This window comes from Polypterus senegalus, chromosome 4, assembly GCF_016835505.1.
Source record: "Polypterus senegalus isolate Bchr_013 chromosome 4, ASM1683550v1, whole genome shotgun sequence".
NCBI classification, from domain to species: domain Eukaryota; kingdom Metazoa; phylum Chordata; class Cladistia; order Polypteriformes; family Polypteridae; genus Polypterus; species Polypterus senegalus.
In genome coordinates, this window is record NC_053157.1 from 66,481,388 (window position 1) to 66,500,088 (window position 18,701).

Genomic DNA, 18,701 nt, shown 5'->3' on the forward strand with positions numbered 1-18,701 from the left:
GGAGGCTACGAAGGCCAGGTTGGCAGAGGCTCAGCGAGCGAGACCAGACCCGCCTAGACCGACGCCTCCCCCTCTGGTACCTATGACCGACGCGGACAACGTCGAGACCTACTTGGGTATATTTGAACGGACGGCCACCCGGAACGAGTTGCAGCGGTCCAAGTGGGCATCCATTTTGGCGCCTTACCTGAAGGAACCCGCGCAGCGGGCCTATTATGACCTCCCCGAGGAGGAGGCCGCGGAGATCCTGGCCCGCTAGGGCATCACGCCGGGCCAGCAGGCGGCAGAGTGGCAGAACTGGCAGTTCGACCCAGATAAACCTGCCCGTGCACAGGCCTTTGAATTCTGGGGCAAGATGGGGCGATGGCTATGGCCAGAGGGACCCCAGGCCCGGAGAGTAGTGGAGCAGGTGGCCTGTGAGGGCCTAGGGAACGCCATACCCAGTTCCCTCGCCCAGCAGGTCCGGCGGCATCCATACAAGGACATGCCGGGTCTCCTGGAAGTCCTCGAGCATCAGCTCGCGGTCCTCCGAGTCGGGGGGTCAGAAAGGTCAGCTCGTGGAAACCAACAGGGACGGGCGGCCACCCCGAGCCCCCTCGACGCGCTGCGGAAGCGCCGTCAAGGCCTAAAGAAAAGCCGGCCTCTCCGCTGTTACAAGTGCGGCGAGACCGGCCATCTGCTGCCAACCTGTCCCCTGAACATCGCTGCGGAGCCGATGGACTGCACCTGGGCATCAACGGAGAGGTACTGTACCCCGTCGCATCCCTTGGCGAGTCCGAACACGGGAGTGGTGTTATTAAATGGGCACGCGGTGGTGGCTTTGTTCGACTCCGGCAGCAACATAACCATTGTGGCTCGCCGTTATGTGTTACCGCGACAGTGGCTGAAACAGCACCTACAAGTCACTTGTGTGCATGGAGGGGCCAAGTCGTATCGTTCCGCACAATGTTATATCACCTGGAAGGGGGAGTTAACCAAGTTGATGGTCGCTGTGTTGCCCGAACCCCCCTATCTGGTGATTTTGGGACATGACTGGTCAGAAAAAAATTGTGTTAAGACACACACCGCTCCCGGGGCCTCGTTGGATCTGGTTATGAGGGGGCAAGGCGCCCCTCCCGCGGTCTCCACGCCGTGCACTGGGGCAGGCCCTACTGGCGCTGGCGCCTTGGGGGACATTTCCTTGGCGACGGACCCTGACCCGGAAGACTCCGCCGGTGAAGGGACTAGCCAGGGAACTCTTCCGGTGTCCAGGTCACAAGACCCTCTGGGTAGCTTGGATCACCAATTTCGATCCATGCCGGCCTTATTTAAGAGGGAGCAGTGGAACGATGATTCCCTGCGGTTTGCCCGGAATGCGGTGGTTCTGCCAAACAGCTCACAAGCCGACGGTTCCACACCACGTGAGCCCTTTTTTGTACTTGAGAATGATCTGCTGTATCGGGTGGCGACCCACGAGGGCGAGGTGCGGAAGTTGCTGCTAGTTCCGCGTACCTTCCGGCGGGAGATATGCGAATTAGCTCACGCTCACCTCCTTGGCACCCACCTCGGGGCCGAAAAGACCTTGGAGAGGATTAAGCTCTGTTTTTACTGGCCTGGGATTAACGAGGAGGTCTTGCGCTTCTGCCAATCCTGTCCGGAGTGTCAGACCCGCCAGATTCCTAGAAGGGACCGCGCTCCTCTCGTCCCTATACCCCTGATCGATGTCCCCTTCGATAGAATAGGGGTCGACTTAGTAGGACCCCTGGAGCCCTCAAACCGTGGCCATAAATACATATTGATTATGGTGGATTACACCACCCAATACCTGGAGGCGGTTCCCCTGCGCTTCGCTAACACCAAAAACATCGCACGGGAATTAGTCAGTTTATTTTCCAGAGTGAGTATACCCAAAGAAGTCCTCACGGACCAGGGTACACCCTTTACCTCGGATACGTTCATGGAGGTGGCCAAATTACTGAGAATAAAGCACCTGAAAGCGTCTGTCTATCACCCGCTGACTGACGGGTTGGTGGAGCGGTTTAACCAGACGCTTAAGCAGATGCTCCGCAAGGTAGTCGACGCGGACGGCAGGAACTGGGATCAGCTCCTCCCGCTCATGCTTTTTGCCTACCGGAAGGTACCTCAGGCCTCTACAGGCTTCTCCCCCGTATTGGCAAATTCCCTTAACGGCATCCGCAAAAGAAAAAACTGCCTTTAGCACCCCTAGCGGGAACTGGCAATACAAGGTCCTCCCATTTGGGCTGCACGGGGTCCCAGCGACCTTTCAACGTCTGGTGGATAGAGTGCTGAAGCCCCACCAGTCCTATAGTGCCGCCTACCTGGATGACATCGTCATCTATTCCGGCACCTGGGAGGAGCATCTATTGCAGGTCTCTGCTGTCCTCACAACACTAGCTAAAGCCGGCCTCCGCATAAACCCTCGAAAGTGTTTTTTTGGCTTAAAGGAGGCCAAGTATTTAGGCTACCTCGTGGGACGGGGACAGGTGAGACCACAGTGTTCAAAAATCAAAGACATCTTGGAATGGCCCCGTCCGAATACCAAGAGGCAGGGCAGGTTCGTGCCCAGTTTCTCCGAAAGAGCAGCACCCTTGACCAATTCGCTCCCTTATATGTGGTGTGGAACGACAAGGCAGAACACGCATTCAGTGACCTAAAGAAGGCCCTAACGTCGGCACCTGTATTGAGGACGCCCGATTTTGGGCTCCCTTTTATTCTCCAGACCGACGCTTCGGACACAGGCCAGGGCGCCATGTTGAGCCAAAGTGTCGACAGTGTTGAACACCCCGTAATGTACTTAAGCCGGAAATTGATGGACCGGGAGACCCGGTATGCAGCAGTGGAGAGGGAGGCCTTGGCCATTAAGTGGGCGGTGACCCATCTCCATTATTACCTGCTGGGTTGTGAATTCACTCTGGTGACTGATCACGCTGCACTTCAGTGGATGTCCCTACATAAGCAGTTGAATCCGCGGGTCACCAGGTGGTTTCTGGATTTACAATCGTATAAATTCACCGTCACTTATCATCGGGGCACCCTTCAGGCCAATGCCAATGCCCTCTCTCGTATCCACGTCCTCTCGGTTAGGTTCGCCCGACCTGACAGTCTTGGGCTAAGGGCGCGAGTGGGAGACCGCGGAAGGATCTTAACACACCTGGGAAGACATTCGCCGGCAGTGGCGGGGTACTAACTTTCTCCCTCTGCTTTCTTTTAGGAAAAAATGAGCTCTGCCACCATAAACCGGGTTTACCCGCAGTGCGTTACTTCCGCCCTTCCTCCTCCATCTTTTCCTGAAGTCATCGATCCCATCCTCTCTCACGGTTCCTTCCCAGCATTCCTCCACTTCCGGCTTCTCCCTCATAAAATGGCCGCCGACGCCATGAATCGGCGTCGCGCATATGAACTGTTTAGTTTGTGTTTTGACCTGCTTTTTCTTTTTTTATTGTGGATCGTCTACAATATACGGGGCCGGAAAACCCCAAACCTTTATGTTGTGTCCTTCTACATCATTTACAAAATATACTGTATATAGCAAAATCCCCGCGCTTTGCAGCGACAAAGAACTGCTTTTAAATTTTTATTAAGAAGAAAAGAAAACCTTTTTAAACTGAGGGAAAATATACCAATAACTATCTGTTAAGGATCTCTTTGTATACCACGTTGTCAGTTCAGCAGTCCGGTTGTAATATGACCAAGCTGTGCACTGAGATTACTTTTGAGAATGCAACGTATAGTTTTGTCCAGGAGGAAAGCAATGTTGCCTCAAATCAATGGCAACCTTTTGTAGGGTGTGTCCCTGAGACTTATTAATTGTTATCGCGAAGCAGAGCCTTACTGGAAATTTGAGGCATTTCAATTGAAATGGGAGATCAGAGGGTATAACGGTGATGCCAGGAATACATTCAGAGTGTGGTGCTCTGCTGTTTTTTTGTGTAGCTGCCTTCGCACAGCTTCTCCGCTGCTTTAGAAACGAACACCATATAAGGCCATCGTTTCTCCTTGCTTCGCGGTTCTGTACTGTTTTATTGTTTATTTATTACGATTTTTATAGTTATTGTGTAGCTATTCGAGACTTACTTTACTGTTCAGGTACCCATTTCCTTTATTTAATCCGCGGCTTGTACGTTATTTTTTGTTTGTTTATTACGATTATAGATATTTATTGATTCCCTTCTTTAGCTGACTGCCTGCTCATATAAGACGCTCCGCTGGTTTCTTGTGAAACAGCCTTTACACAGCTTCTCCGCTGTTTTATAAACAAACGACATATAAAGCCATCACCTTGTCAATTGTGTAATGCGTTTTTTGAACAGGTTTGATGCATGGAAGTGATCACTCATACTGCGTTCAGTCAGTTCATGTAAGCTGCTCTCTTGTGTGATGTTGCGATGTCCACGGCTTTATTTAATGTTAGCTAAGACCCGGCACTTAAAAGTTTCTGGCTGCACTCTGGTTGTAATATGACGAAGCTGCGCGAGCTCACTCTTGAGAATGCAACGTATAGTTGTCCAGGAGAAAAGCAATCTTGCCTGAAATCAATGGCATCGTTTTGTAGGGTCTGTTCCTGAGACTTATTACTTGTCATCGCGCAGCAGAGCCTTACTGGAAATTGGAGGCATCTAAATTGAAATGGGAGATCAGAGGGTATAAAGGGGATGCGAGGAATACATTGAGTGTGGAGAAACTCTAGAGACAGCGTGTGTATTAACTTGTGGATTTTTCTGTGAGTATTTGGTGGCAACGTGACGAAGTTGCTTCCGCAAGACCGCGTAAGTGTGGAGCTCAACTCGGAGCATATTCTTTTCCTACCTTGTCAATTGTGTAATGCGTTTTTTGAACAGGTTTGATGCATGGAAGTAATCACTTGTACTGCGTTCAGTCAGTTCACGTGAGCTGCTCTCTTGTGTGATGTTGCGATGTCCACGGCTTTATTTAATGTTAGCTAAGACCCGGCACTTAAAAGTTTCTCACTACAGCAATTTTAACTCCGTTACAAAGTGATCCAAAGTCTCGTTTATACCTCGTGTCTTCTCATTAAACTTGTATCTCGCGAATAAAGTATTCAGCGTTTTTCTTCAGCGCTCTTTGGGAGCTCTTCCTTCTTTTCTACGTACTGCGGTCACAGTCAGTTTACGTGATTACGTGGGAGGCGTGATGATGTCACACGCAGCTTCGCCCCCCACGGCTGTCGAGATAACGTCCATTACAGTATATGGAGAAAAATAGGTTCCAGTTATGACCATTACACGTAGAATTTCGAAATGAAACCTGCCCAACTTTTGTAAGTAAGCTGTAAGAAATTAGCCTGCCAAATTTCAGCCTTCTACCTACACGGGTAGTTGGAGAATTAGTGATGAGTCAGTGAGTGAGTGAGTCAGTGAGGGCTTTGCCTTTTATCAGTATAGATAAGTGTTGGTCGTTCTAAAACCGTTCACATGTGAGATGCCCATGCAGGATTCCTGAATTCCCAGCAATGGATAAACCCGTCCGTGAATGGATTCCCTAGTCACACCAGATACTGAAAGCAAAGGTTCACATACTTTTGCCACTCACAAATATGTAATATTCGATCACTTTCCTTAATAAATAAATGACCAAGTATAATATTTTTGTCTCATTTGTTTAACTGGTTTCTCTATATGTACTTTTAGGATTTGATTGAAAATCTGATGATGTTTTAGGTCATATTTATGCAGAAATATAGAAAATTCTAAAGGATTCACAAACTTTCAAGCACAACTGTAGATGTACCTGTTAACCAATCATTAACTCCAAAAGTGTTGGGATGTCGCTCAATGGGGATAAAGTGTATGCATCAAAGAAAAACAAGACCAGCTATGACTAGATTCACCTTAACATGTCTTATCATCGGTATACTGTAAGTTACTGAGTTACTTGGAATAAGTGTTGATAAAGGAACTTTTGCAGGATTTAGAGCAATATAGTAGCAGTATAAACTGACATGTATTTATTTATGGTAAACTACAGAATACATGAAAATTTAAGATTGTATGAACAGCTGCAAATGTATGAATACTTACTTTTGTATTACGGCATTGCTTTTCTTTAACATCTGACAAAACTTGGAAGCTTTTCTATGTTTAACTGGATCTTTAAATGAAGACTCTTGTTCTTCTCCATTATCTTGATGACATGTGTCATTGTCATTTTTCTCCTTCTTGTCCTTTTTTTTATTACTGCAAAGCACAATAAAATTAAATATTTTCACAACTCAAGTAAAGATAAAGAGACTAAGCATGAAACAAATTAATAGAATGTTTAAGGCTCAGATTTTCGTTCTTTCCAGACATTTTACCTGTTACATGACTGCACCTTGAGGACCACAGAAGAGGTGGACATTAATGGCAAGTTAATTAATTGTTTAGAGATGCAGATGATTTTTAAAATCATTAACTATCCTGGCAAACAATTTGAAACATTCCAGAAAGCATTTAAGGTGCTTCAAAATTATATAAAGATGGCTCTACATAGACATCTGTAATGTACTGCAAAATACCTAATAAAATAAAAATTTACTTTGAATTAGATGTCTATAAGTAATTTAAAGCAATTTTTAAAAATAATTAATGATATTAAATTACAGTAGTGTACAAGAATTTTAGTCCAAGTTTGGCTTGGTCAAAAATGTTAAAGAAAAGATATAACAAATGAAGGGAACATCAGACTGTATACATAAAACATAAGGAACGTATGTTATCATCACACTTTAGTACAGTGGTTAAGATGTATCAGTTTTATAGCCGATTAGAATGTTTTGCGGTGAGGAAGGGGTGATGATCCTGAAATGCCTTGGCTTAAAGGATAGATCTATGACGCCTAGAAACTTCTGGATTTCAGTATGGAAAAAAACATGGCTCTAACGGACATTTACACATTTATTGTTCAGTTTGTACTGTACGTCTGACTGCAAATAAATTGTTACAAAACTGTAATTATGGAAACTGGCATGCTCTAATTATATTAAGAAATGAGAAGCTTCTACTGGCACATTTAATGTACGGTACATATGGAGATCAGTAAAAAAACTGTATTGAAATCATATTTTAAGGAAATACACTAAGAGAAAACACCACAAAATGCATTTAAGTGACTAATACTCTCACTGTACGAAAAAGACTGCACACAGCCTGCCAAAATTAATTGCCTGTTTAACTGAATATGAATCTAGTCTCCCTACCAGCAAGTTCCCAGTGCACAACTTTGGAGCCAGAAAAACAGAAGGTTAATATTTGCGTATACTGGCAAATTCAGCTGCCAAAGGTTTTATCATTTTTTTTAGTGTTTTCAATGTTTTTGAAGACAGTTTATTACATAAAAAATTTAATTTTACCATGTTTATGTGGATTATATATCATTTTTTTTTCTCAGCAGAAGTTGTACTTTTAAAAAATGACGAGTACAGCCAAGTTAGTAGTATCAAAAGGGCAAAAACTGATAAAATTCCTATCAAATTTTCAGTTATTCATTGAAAAAATATAAAACATTGACTAATAAAACAGTTTTGTGAAAATAAAATCGGAAAGATGCTCTCAGGATGTTTCTCAAAATCACACTTTATTTTTCACTCAAAACACAATGAATTATACATTTATATCTTGCATCAGAAAATCTGAAAAGGATTTACATGTCCCAATGTTCAAGACTGCTCCTGTCCAGAATGAGACATTTCTTGCACTACCAAGGAGTTTCCTGCCTGCAATTCACACATTTCCTTCTCCCTTTGTACTGAGACCAAAGATGACCGAAACTCCAAACAGAACACGAATAGAGTGTGTCTGAGTGGAGGGAAATCTGCATACATACACACCACAGAATATGTCCTCCATACAATTCTTGTATTTCATTGGCTCTGTGTGCTTTGCATTTCAGATCTCATGGTGTAGAATAATTTGTGTTAGCAATGTTAATAAAATTGTACAACTATATTAGAATTATGTGGTGCCCAGTCGTAACACTAAGCAAATTTGTCAAATGTATATTGTACTGAATTACTGGATTGTGGAATGCAATGTTTTTTGTAGGTCACTGTCTATCACCACTCTTAACCCTCCATTGAACAGAGCCCCCAGAATGCTACTCATGAATAGCATTTATAAAAATGCAGACGTATGTGTGTCAGTAAATGCAAAGAAAATATATTTGTTTTTAACTTGTCATCAAATACATCCAAACCCTCTTGATAAGGCAATTATTCATTCAATATCAAACTCTCTATTTGGGACAAAATGTCAGCATTATTACTATCAAAACGGTACTCCTGGTTTGGTGGTAAATGATTTTGGCCTTGCTGTTTCAATAACGCTGCAAATATTATCAGTTTCTCTGAGTAAATGATTGATTATTTGTTTATTCTATAGTAGTTCAAATCCTTTTCCTGATGATCTGTTTACTTTGTGGTAATCTAAGCCCTGATCTCAAAAATCTGCAGATGAAACAGAGGATGAGGCAGAGCTACACCCATGCTCATTTTACCTGATGACTATGCAAATGGGGAGAACCCCTTACTTACACTTGTATAGTTTAACCTCTGCTTGGTTTAGACAGTCAATTCAGGGCTTAATTGGCTCTCCGAAAGGTCATTCCTTCATTATTTTTTTATAGGGTGCCCAAATATGAAACTACTGCATAACTAGAGACCAAAATACCTAGCCTTCTCTGAAAGTAATGTGCTTGTCACAGTGTATGCAGACATATATCTCAAGACACAACTTTTCACAGGTGCGCCAATTGCTCTACAAAGATGCTGTTGGGCGATTTCAGAGTTGCAGTTACGTACTTTCAGTAGAATTTTACCAAATTTTTTGAAGGGAAAGAAATGTTTACAATAATGTCTAAAATACAAGACAACTTCCATTTTCTATGCCCAGCATGTCAATGGGCCTGCTGACTTTTAAGAATTAACCATTACAGGGAATTGTGTAGTTCATACAAAAAACTACGGAAAATTCATGTAAGCTTAATTCTTAGGAGTTAACATCACCTCAAAATAAGACGGAGAAACTGGCGATTTGGAAAACATTCCTAACAAAAACACTTAGAGCTCACTGTGGAAGATTGATCATACCTTTAAGTTGACCTTTACAAGTCAAATATCTTCTACTTAGTTTCCACTGATCCATCCACAGATACTTCCTCAGCACTATCAAGAATCTTGGTATGACCATGGATGACTTCCTCTTTTCCAGTAATTAATTGTATTTGTTGGATACTAGATACTACTTTAATTTCTGCTCCTAGTCAAAATGCAATTTTGCTTTTCCCCCATTGTGAGCAATGAAACAGTCCAAGTCATTCATATGCAGATTAAAATTTAAAACGAGTGTGACAAATTAACACGTTAATTAGAGCTCACTCCAGTTCAGAAAACTTTAAGTCCTCAAATGCCTAGGAACGAAGAGTCTATCTATCAAATTCAAAAGATTTGTCTAAAAGATTTTAAGCTAACAAGAAAGTTAAGTGGACATACAACCCATTTTTTGATATAGGTGTACTTTTACTGTCAAGCATGGTCAGCGACGTATTATGCATTATCTGCAGCAAGGTACTAGAGAAGTATGAAATATTCCAAACTACTAGACATTTGGAAACAAAGCATGCTATTTACAAAACTTCTTAGACTTCTTTATATTTATAAAAAAAAAAACCCCACCCTTTTGACAAGTTAAATTGCTCACCGTTGCAGATCAAACTAAACATGCCTCCCTCTAACTGCTAGAGCTAAAAAAAAGTACTTGGAAATTACATGGGAGAAAAAGTCAAAGTGCATCATCATATTTTTACTTTCACTGATGTTAAGAGGTATTTCAGTGAAAAACCCTTGAGTAAAAGTAAAAAAAGTATATGGTTTCAAAAGTACTTGAGTACAAAAAGTAAAAGTAAATTTTAGAATCATGACAAGGCTTTGTTTACAGGATAAAATATTTATTTTACTTTCGAACAATACTCCCATAATATTTCTGCTACAGAAATACACTACAAGAATAATGATTCATACAAATAAAAGTCATTGTCTTCAATCATTACATAAATGCAGTCAAAACTAGTGTGAAACTAGTTTGGATGTAACTTGCACTGTGCCCTTCCCTATCGAGATACCTGGCAGAAGTACATAAGGCAACCCTACTCCAGAGAGAATAATAAAATACAAAAATAAGAATTAAAAAAAAAAAAGTGAACAGCTAACATTATCATTTGAATAGACACTAAATAGTGGTACAACAACTTCGAATTACTGTTTATTTTTAACAAGAGTTCTCAAAGACTTAAGAAAGCTCTGGTTTCCATTGTTCAATTTGGTACCCAATTTTACCTTTAGATTACCTGCTCTCCAGCATAACCAGATGTATACAAGCTGGTTGCCTCATAATATATTCTGTACACATATTTTTAATACACTCCTAAAGACAAATTCTATAGAATAATATTTTCCCACACATAAGAGCATTTCCCAACTTGCATTAATACTACACTATGTAGAAGTTCAGCCCCTGAACACAGACAGACACCAAATGTCCAAAAACACACACACTTATTTCTTTCTCTTGCTTTTACACCACCACACAATGCATTAACAGCTGCAATTGCTCGCAGTCCTTTCAACTCTTCCCAACTCTTTTGCTGCCTCTACTCCTCTCCTTGCAAGCTCTGTCCTGTTCTTCCCAACTCCAGCTCCACGACTGGAGTGAGGCAGCCCATTTTATAATGCCCTGGATGTGCTCCGTAATGATCTTCCTGCAGAACTTCAGAGTGTGGCAAAAGTGCTGCTGTCCAGGGCTCTGTCATCACCCTCTGGGTGACCCCTGACAGTGGCCACAAGCTCCAACAGGGTTGAGCTTCTAAGCTCTGATTCTGAGGAACTGATGCAGACAAGGGAAGCTGCCCTCTCTTGGACCAGTGGAGGTATTTTCTCTCTCCTGGTCCTTCCTTCTTCAAGGCGTCCCGACTGGGCAGGTTCCACAGTAGTATAGTATAACATAATCAGAACAACTATCATCTAGACTTAGAACATAGTGCCACACACTTCAACTGGATTTTGGGTTTATTAATTGGCAGCTGCCAGCATGTACGGGTTGGCGACATCACTTCAACACAGGCGTGTCCCAGGGAAACACATTGCCATGGAAAAGCAAAGTTCAATATTACAGGATTCAGCCATGCTAAATAGTCAGTCTTGTGCCCACCATCCCCCTTCAGTAAGCATTTGAACAACTACCCAACAATAAAGTTGAGTTTGAACTAAGAAACTTTTTTAAGGGCCTGTATTCTCCTTAACCAATAATGAAACATGTTTTAAAAATGTTCTCAAATTCTATACTTCTGTTCTCTCAAGCAAACTTATTATGACTTTTTCCAAGTCAAAGCTTAATATTCTTCATGAACAAGGCAAATAAATGTATGATTAGCAACTGCCTATATGAATTTAAAAATGCTGAATTTGTATTTTTTAAATATAAATACGTCTAGGAATTATTTTAAATTTAAATATTTATGAGTTCATTGAGAGATGACAGCCGGAGATCTACAGGCACAGGCAGATCTAATGATCTGCAGAGATGGCAAGGGACGAGCGGGCAGGTGGACAAATATTTTAAAAGCAGAATTGCAAATGGCGAGGGGAGAGGTGCAGGGCGGGATGTTGCGCATCACTTGATGCTGAACAAGCTAATAGCGTGGACGAGGCGGAGCGGAGTTCATAAGCAAAGAGCATGGGGAGGTGGGCTTATAAGAGGGGGCTGTACATGGTAACAGCAGGGACAGAGCAGCTTAATACAGTAGCAAGGAGTATGGAAAGGTGGGCGGGCGTGAGGGAGCTGTACATGCTAATAGCGGGAGCAGAGCAGCAATTCACAAGGAAAGAGGTTGTGGAGGTGGGCAGCCGAGAGAAGGACTGATAAAATTAAAAAAAAAAAAAAAAAAAAGACTAGTGGAACCAACCTATCAGATATCAGGAAAACGGCGTCAGGAAGTGACGTCTCTGTTCTCAGTGTGAGTGCAGTCTGTGTAGTACTGCTAAGCGTACAGCTGCTCTCCTCTTGTTCAGTACGTAGCAAACCAATATATACAGTGCACCCAGAAAGTATTCACAGCGCATCACTTTTTCCACATTTGTTATGTTACAGCCTTATTCCAAAATGGATTAAATTCATTTTTTCCCTCAGAATTCTACACACAACACCCCATAATGACAACATGAAAAAAGTTTACTTGAGGTTTTTGCAAATTTATTAAAAATAAAAAAACTGAGAAATCATATGTACATAAGTATTCACAGCCTTTGCTCAATATTTTGTCGATGCACCTTTGGCAGCAAGTACAGCCTCAAGTCTTTTTGAATATGATGCCACAAGCTTGGCACACCTATCCTTGGCCAGTTTCGCTCATTCCTCTTTGCAGCACCTCTCAAGCTCCATCAGGTTGGATGGGAAGCGTCGGTAAACAGCCATTTTAAGATCTCTCCAGAGATCTTTGCAAATGTATTAAAAATAAAAAAATTGAGAAACCACATGTACATAAGTATTCACAGCCTTTGCCATGAAGCCATGGGTTGTTCCTTTTTACAACATCTCAATGTTGGTAAAAATGCACATTGCACTTCTGAAAGAATAATGCAAGAGCTGCTGGATGTCTTAGCATCAGAAATAAAGTCTAACATATTGACAAATATACACCCTGAAAATTTTTCAGTGTTCTGTGTGATGAAACCACTGATATCTCAGTTGTAATATGTTTGCCAGGTCACTAAAGAGGTCTGAGTTAGTTTTGTATCAACCCGCAATATGATTGATGGCAAAGTGGAGACTATAACCAAAACACTGAGTGAGACTATGGACACACTAGGCTTGAAAACTGCTAATTTGGTTGGACTAGGGTCAGATGGAGTGGCTGTTATTATTGGGAAACAGAAAGGTGTGGCAAAACTGCTTAAAGATAAAACATCTGGACTCTTGGTCAACTGCCATTGTGTAAACCACTGATTGGCCCTTGCAAGTGCCCAAGCAGCAGCTGCTGTATCTTATTTAACAAAACTGAACAACATCTTAAAGCAGCTGTTTTATTTCTTCCAAAATTCTTCAGTTAGAATGGCTGGTTTAAGGGAAATTCAAAATATTCTGAACATTCACCAAATTAAGATGAAAATGGCCAGCAACACTAGATGGCTGTCTCATGACTTTGCAGTACAGTCACTATGGCTGTGTATGATGAGTGTCATAGCAGCTTTGAAAAAAGAGGCCACTGAACGAAATTACATCACAGCTAAAGGATTAAGCAGATGTATTAAAACATACAATTTTGTTTACTCTTTGATGATGCTTTCAGACGTATTACCTTTGTTGTCCAACTTATCTAAGGCTTGGCAAAGGCAAGATGTAAATCTTACCGAAATTGAGCCAGTTTTGCTCGCCACAAAATTGTCCATCATGGAGTTGAAAGACACTCCTGGGAGATATTTTCAAAGCCTTCATCATTGTCTGGCAGAAGAATGGTCAGATCTCTGCATTGTTTATACACAGAGTGATGTAATGTAATTCAAAACTGCAATATATGATACATACCTAGAGACAGTTGTCAAGCACCTAGATTCCCTGACATGCCAATTATTTCCAGGTTTTCAAAAGTTTTCAATGCAGAAACTCACAATTCAAGTCAGTCTGCTGAAATTCTTTTTGATCATTACTCCAAAAATGGTAGCCCTCCAATTTTAAAATATGAAAGTAGCAGGCAAGAATGAACAGTTGCGTCAAAAATGATCAGAAGTCAATCATACAAAGGACTTCAGTCCAAAACAGATTTTACTAAAAATGGCAACGACATCAGAGCTCAAAGAGTCATTTCCAAATTTAGCCAAATTAGCTCATATTGGGCTAGTGATCCCAGTGAGCACAGCTGAATGTGAAATGGGTTTTTTTGCCCTTAAAAGGATCAAGACATGTTTGAGAAATCACATGAATCAAAGCACGCAAAATAATCTCATGCTGATCTCCTTGGAGGGCCCAGATCAAGGGGACTTTGATAATGGGAAAGCTGCAGACAACTGGGCCTCTAGGAGGAAAAGAAGAATAAATATTTAACTGAAGACACCTTATGCATATGCAAGTTGGCTTTGAAGAATCTTTAAAAATTTTTCTTCATTAGGTTTCCAATATTTTTTTTTCCATTGTTTTCACTTTTCTTCCCAACAGCGACAATACTTGCGCCTCTTGGTTTAAGGATCCTGAATTGGATACTTCTTAAATTTAATAAAAAATATTTTGGCACAAGTGTCAAACCTTAAAAAAGTAAGTCATATTAAGCATTGGAAAATAATTAATAATAATTAATAAAAATAGTGCACATTTAAATATTCCCCACCATCAAATTTCCCTGTCCCGTCCGGCTTTTTCATGCCACCCAGCTGGAAAAAATTTCTGGGGAGAACACTGGAGTTAAAACTATTCACTTTGATTACAATAATGCTTCATAGCCCAAGTATTTAAAACACAAAACATTTTTTAAATTTACAATACAATTTAACCTTCATTTTTTTTTTTTTAAAGAGGAAACAAAAACCTTTAAATTCAGGGAAAAAACTTTAACATTCTATGTCAAACAAAAAAAAAATGTAATAAAAACTGAATGAACAGAGTCATATGTACTTACTTGTGTGTGTTCAAATGATCATTTTGGGGCAAGGTGAGAATATGTTCATATCTAGGTTTCAATACTCCATCCAAATGAACTGGTGAATGGGGTCCTTCTGTTTCTGGTGGATCATGGGTTACACAAGTTGTTGCAGAAATTTCCTCTTCCAGCTGTGCCCAACTTAATGAATTTTGTTTATCTACAAAAACAAACATACAAAAAACTTGGCTCATTTTGTTTACTGTGTAAAGTTGGTGAACTAATACATGCTGAGGAAGGATCCCAAAGTTGCATTCTTGATTACTACATTATAAGAACAACTTTAGTTTGTGCAGCATCAACCAGTTTAACTTCTATTCAGTACTAACTTATACAAGGACAAAAAACAACAGATATGAGAGCAAACTTCAAGTAGTAGTATCATAATACTACACAAGGAATCTTACTGGGTTCTGTAGAAGAAAAAGAAAGCTTTAGAAGGCTTGTTCAAAAAGAAATAGGTTTTTCATTAGGTTTTTCATTTGGAATTCTCAGATCTAAAATCAGATGTGAATAGTGATTTTACTTTTAACAATGAAAAGAGTAATTTGAAAAATACTATCATATATGGTTGAAATGCACTGCTCATTTTTATATTTTGTTGTTTTAATGTATGATCTTACTTTCTCTAAAAAAAAATTTGTGTATTTGCATACAACCGAAAGTGGACCTTGCAACTTGAAAATGACAGTAAATCAACAAAGTAATGGCTGAAAAGAAAGAAATAGAAGGTTTTAGATTGGCCATCTCAAATAATGCATCTGAAACCCATTAACGTGTTGTAGGATTATTTTTAACTAAGTTTATTTGAAGAAAGTACAACTCAAGTAGATAACATTTCTTGAACTTAGTTAATAAATATCATAAATTACTTTAAAACCAACCATGAAAGAACATCATAGAAGCTTACAAAGTAAAAACAGATAAAGCTAAATCTATGTAAGATTTCAAAACCCTTCAAAGGGAAAGAGAGGAGGCAGAAATAATGCAAAAACTCCAATAACCCTATGAACATTTGATGTCTTGCAATTTGTTATTTTTTTTATTTTTTTTTTTTTTTTAAGTTGGACAGATCCTTCAAGAGCGAATTCGAGTTTTTCTAATGTCAATATAAAATGTCAGATATACACTGAGCTATAAAAGGTGAGTCAGATCCTTACAGTAAAGCAGAGTAAATCTACATGTTAGTAGTGCAGTATAGGGCTATTATAATGAACTTGTCATTATCAGCTTTTGAGGAAATCTGGGAGTACACCAAATATAGTTGTTAACAGGTTAACAGTGAATAAGATGCCAGGGCTGTTTGATAAATAGATTTTTGTCCAAAATGATGCTGATTTAGTGCACTCCCAAAACATATGGCCTAGTGATTCTGGAGGTAAATGGCAACGCTTGCAAGTTGAATCTTTCCCTAGATACATTATGAACAGTTTCAAACGAGATTAAGTGGGATCTATGAAAAATTTTAAGTGGAATTAACAAGTGCTTAAGATATATACAGCTAGAGTGTACTCCATGTATGGCTGACTTCCACCACAATTCCCCATAATTGTTAAAGGGTAGAAATTATTTGAAATGTTTTTGACAATTAAAATTATCAACCTACAAAGGGGTATATTCAAACACCCTGAAAATCAAAGTGAAAAAATTATGCGGCGAGGTAATTTATTTTCCTGAAATTTCATTGCAGCAACTGCAAATCATACTCAGTAGTTTGTATGGCCCCCACGTGCTTGTATGCCTGCCTGACAACATCGGGGCACGTTTCTAATGAGACAACGGATGGTGTCCAGGGGGATCTTCTCCCAGATCTGGACCAGGGCATCACTGAGTTCCTGGACCGAAACATGATGTCCCAGAGACATTCTATTAGATTTAGGTCAGGCGAGCATGGGGGGGCAGTAAATGGGATCAATTCCTTCACTCTACCAGGAACTGCCTGCATACTCTTACCACATGAGGCCAGGCATTGTCGTGCACCAGCAGGAACCCTGGACCCACTGCGCCAGCGTAGGGTCCGACAACGGGTTCAAGGATTTCAACCCGATACCTAATGTCAAGGTGCCGTTGTCTAGCCTGTAGAGGTGTGTGTCTCTTTCCATAGATATGTCTCCCCAGACCATCACTGACCCACCACCAAACCAGTCACGCTGAACAATGTTACAGGCAGCATAATGTTCTCCACGGCCTCTCCAGACCCTTTCATGTCTGTCACATGTGCTCAGGGTGAACCTTCTCTCATCTGTGAAAAGCACAGGGCGCCAGTGGTGGACATGCCAATTCTGGTATTCTATGGCAAATGCCAATCGAGCTCCACGAAGCCGGGCAGTGAGTACAGGGTCCACTAGAGGACGTCAGGCCCTCAGCCACCCTCATGAAGTCTTTTTCTGATTGTTTGGTCAGAGACGTTCACACCAGTGACCTGCTGGAGGTCATTTTGTAGAGCTCTGGCAGTGCCCATCCTGTTCCTCCTTGCCCAAAGGAGTAGACACCGGTCCTGTTGATTGGTTAAGGACCTTCTACGGCCCTGTCCAGCTCTTCTAGAGTAACTGCCGGTTTCCTGGAATCTCCTCCATGCCCTTGAGACTGTGCTGGGAGACACAGAAAACATTCCGGCAATGGCACGAATTGATGTGCCATCCTGGAGAAGTTGGACTACCTCTGCAACCTCCGTAGGGTCCAGGTATCACATCATGCTACCAGTAGTGACAATGACCGTACCCAAATGCAAAACTAGTGAAAAAACAGTCAGAAAAGGGAAGGAGGGAAACATGTCAGTGGCCTCTACCTATTAAACCATTCCTGTTTTGGAGGTTGTCTCACTGTTGCCCATCTAGTGCACCCGTTTTTAATTTCATTAACACCCAAGCAGCTGAAACAGATTAACAACCCTCTCTGCTACTTAACTGATCAGATCAATATCCAAGACATTTCATTGTCTTGATGCTATACTGTGATTAAAATATGTTCCTTAATTTTTTTTGAGCAGTATGTACTGTTGAGATGCTGTAGGAGTCTTATACCAGAGATATGTATGTCAGAATGCTGTTTCTTGATTTCAGCTCAGCGTTTAACACAATCTTTTCCCAGCAGTTGGTGAGGAAATTTTGCTGGGCTTTGACATTTCACTGTGTAATTGGATTCTAGACTTTTTGATGGAGAGGTCACAGTTGGTATGCACTGGCAGGAGAACATGGAACACAATCAGTCTGAGGACAGGTGCCTCCCAAGGCTGCGTGCTGTGACCATTACTGTTCACACTGCTCACCCATGACTGCAGTGCCAAGTCTGAGTCCAATGTCATTGTCAAGTTTGTGACGATAGTGATTATTTGGATGTATATTTCTGATGACCTCTACTAGACAATCAACTCTGTCAGAAGGCACAACAATGCCTTTTTTTCTCTGCTGAAACTGAAGCGAATCGGTTTGCCACATCCCATTTTTAATACCTTTTACAGAGGAACTTTAGAGTGTGTCCAGATAATCTGTATCACTGTGTGGTTTGGGAATAGCAAAGCCCATGAACTGCAGCATATAGTAAGAACAGCTGAGAGGATTATAGGAGCCTCCTTCTTCCCAAGACATTTTTTAGGCACGCTGTCAACATGGAGCCTCTGCCATCGTGGAAGATGTTTTCTCAACCATTACACATACTGATTGACATCAGGTAGAAGACACCGCAGCATTAGGACCAGCACAGCCAGGTCCTAGAACATGTTCTTTCCCCAAGCTGTCAAACTTCTAAACTCATAAATGCCACCCACTACCATATCCCTATGACATTCCCCTAATAATGTCACTTTACACTTTGCTATGACTATTGAGCATTGTTTCAGCTGTGTGGTCCTGCAGCTTTTGTTTGTTACACTGTATTGTTGCACTGGTTTTGGTAATGTGTATGCTAAATTTATGCTACTTTGTCTATGCACAGTGAATTGTAAGGAATGAAATTTCATTCAATCATGTACAGTTAGGTCCATAAATATTTGGACAGAGACAATTTTGTTCTAATTTTGGTTCTGT

General features: G+C 41.2%; 1 protein-coding gene across 2 annotated transcripts in view; it reads right to left on the reverse strand.

The window, feature by feature from the left end:
* The window catches only part of LOC120527411, a 183,769-nt gene that overhangs the window by 110,677 nt on the left and 54,391 nt on the right, over positions 1–18,701 (reverse strand). For both annotated transcript variants that reach the window (XM_039750795.1, XM_039750794.1), the window contains 2 exons: positions 14,656–14,836; positions 6,039–6,194 (listed from right to left, as the gene is read on the reverse strand). In XM_039750795.1, coding sequence (XP_039606729.1) covers positions 6,039–6,194; positions 14,656–14,836 — 337 coding nt within the window. The remainder of the gene's footprint in view (positions 1–6,038; positions 6,195–14,655; positions 14,837–18,701) is intronic.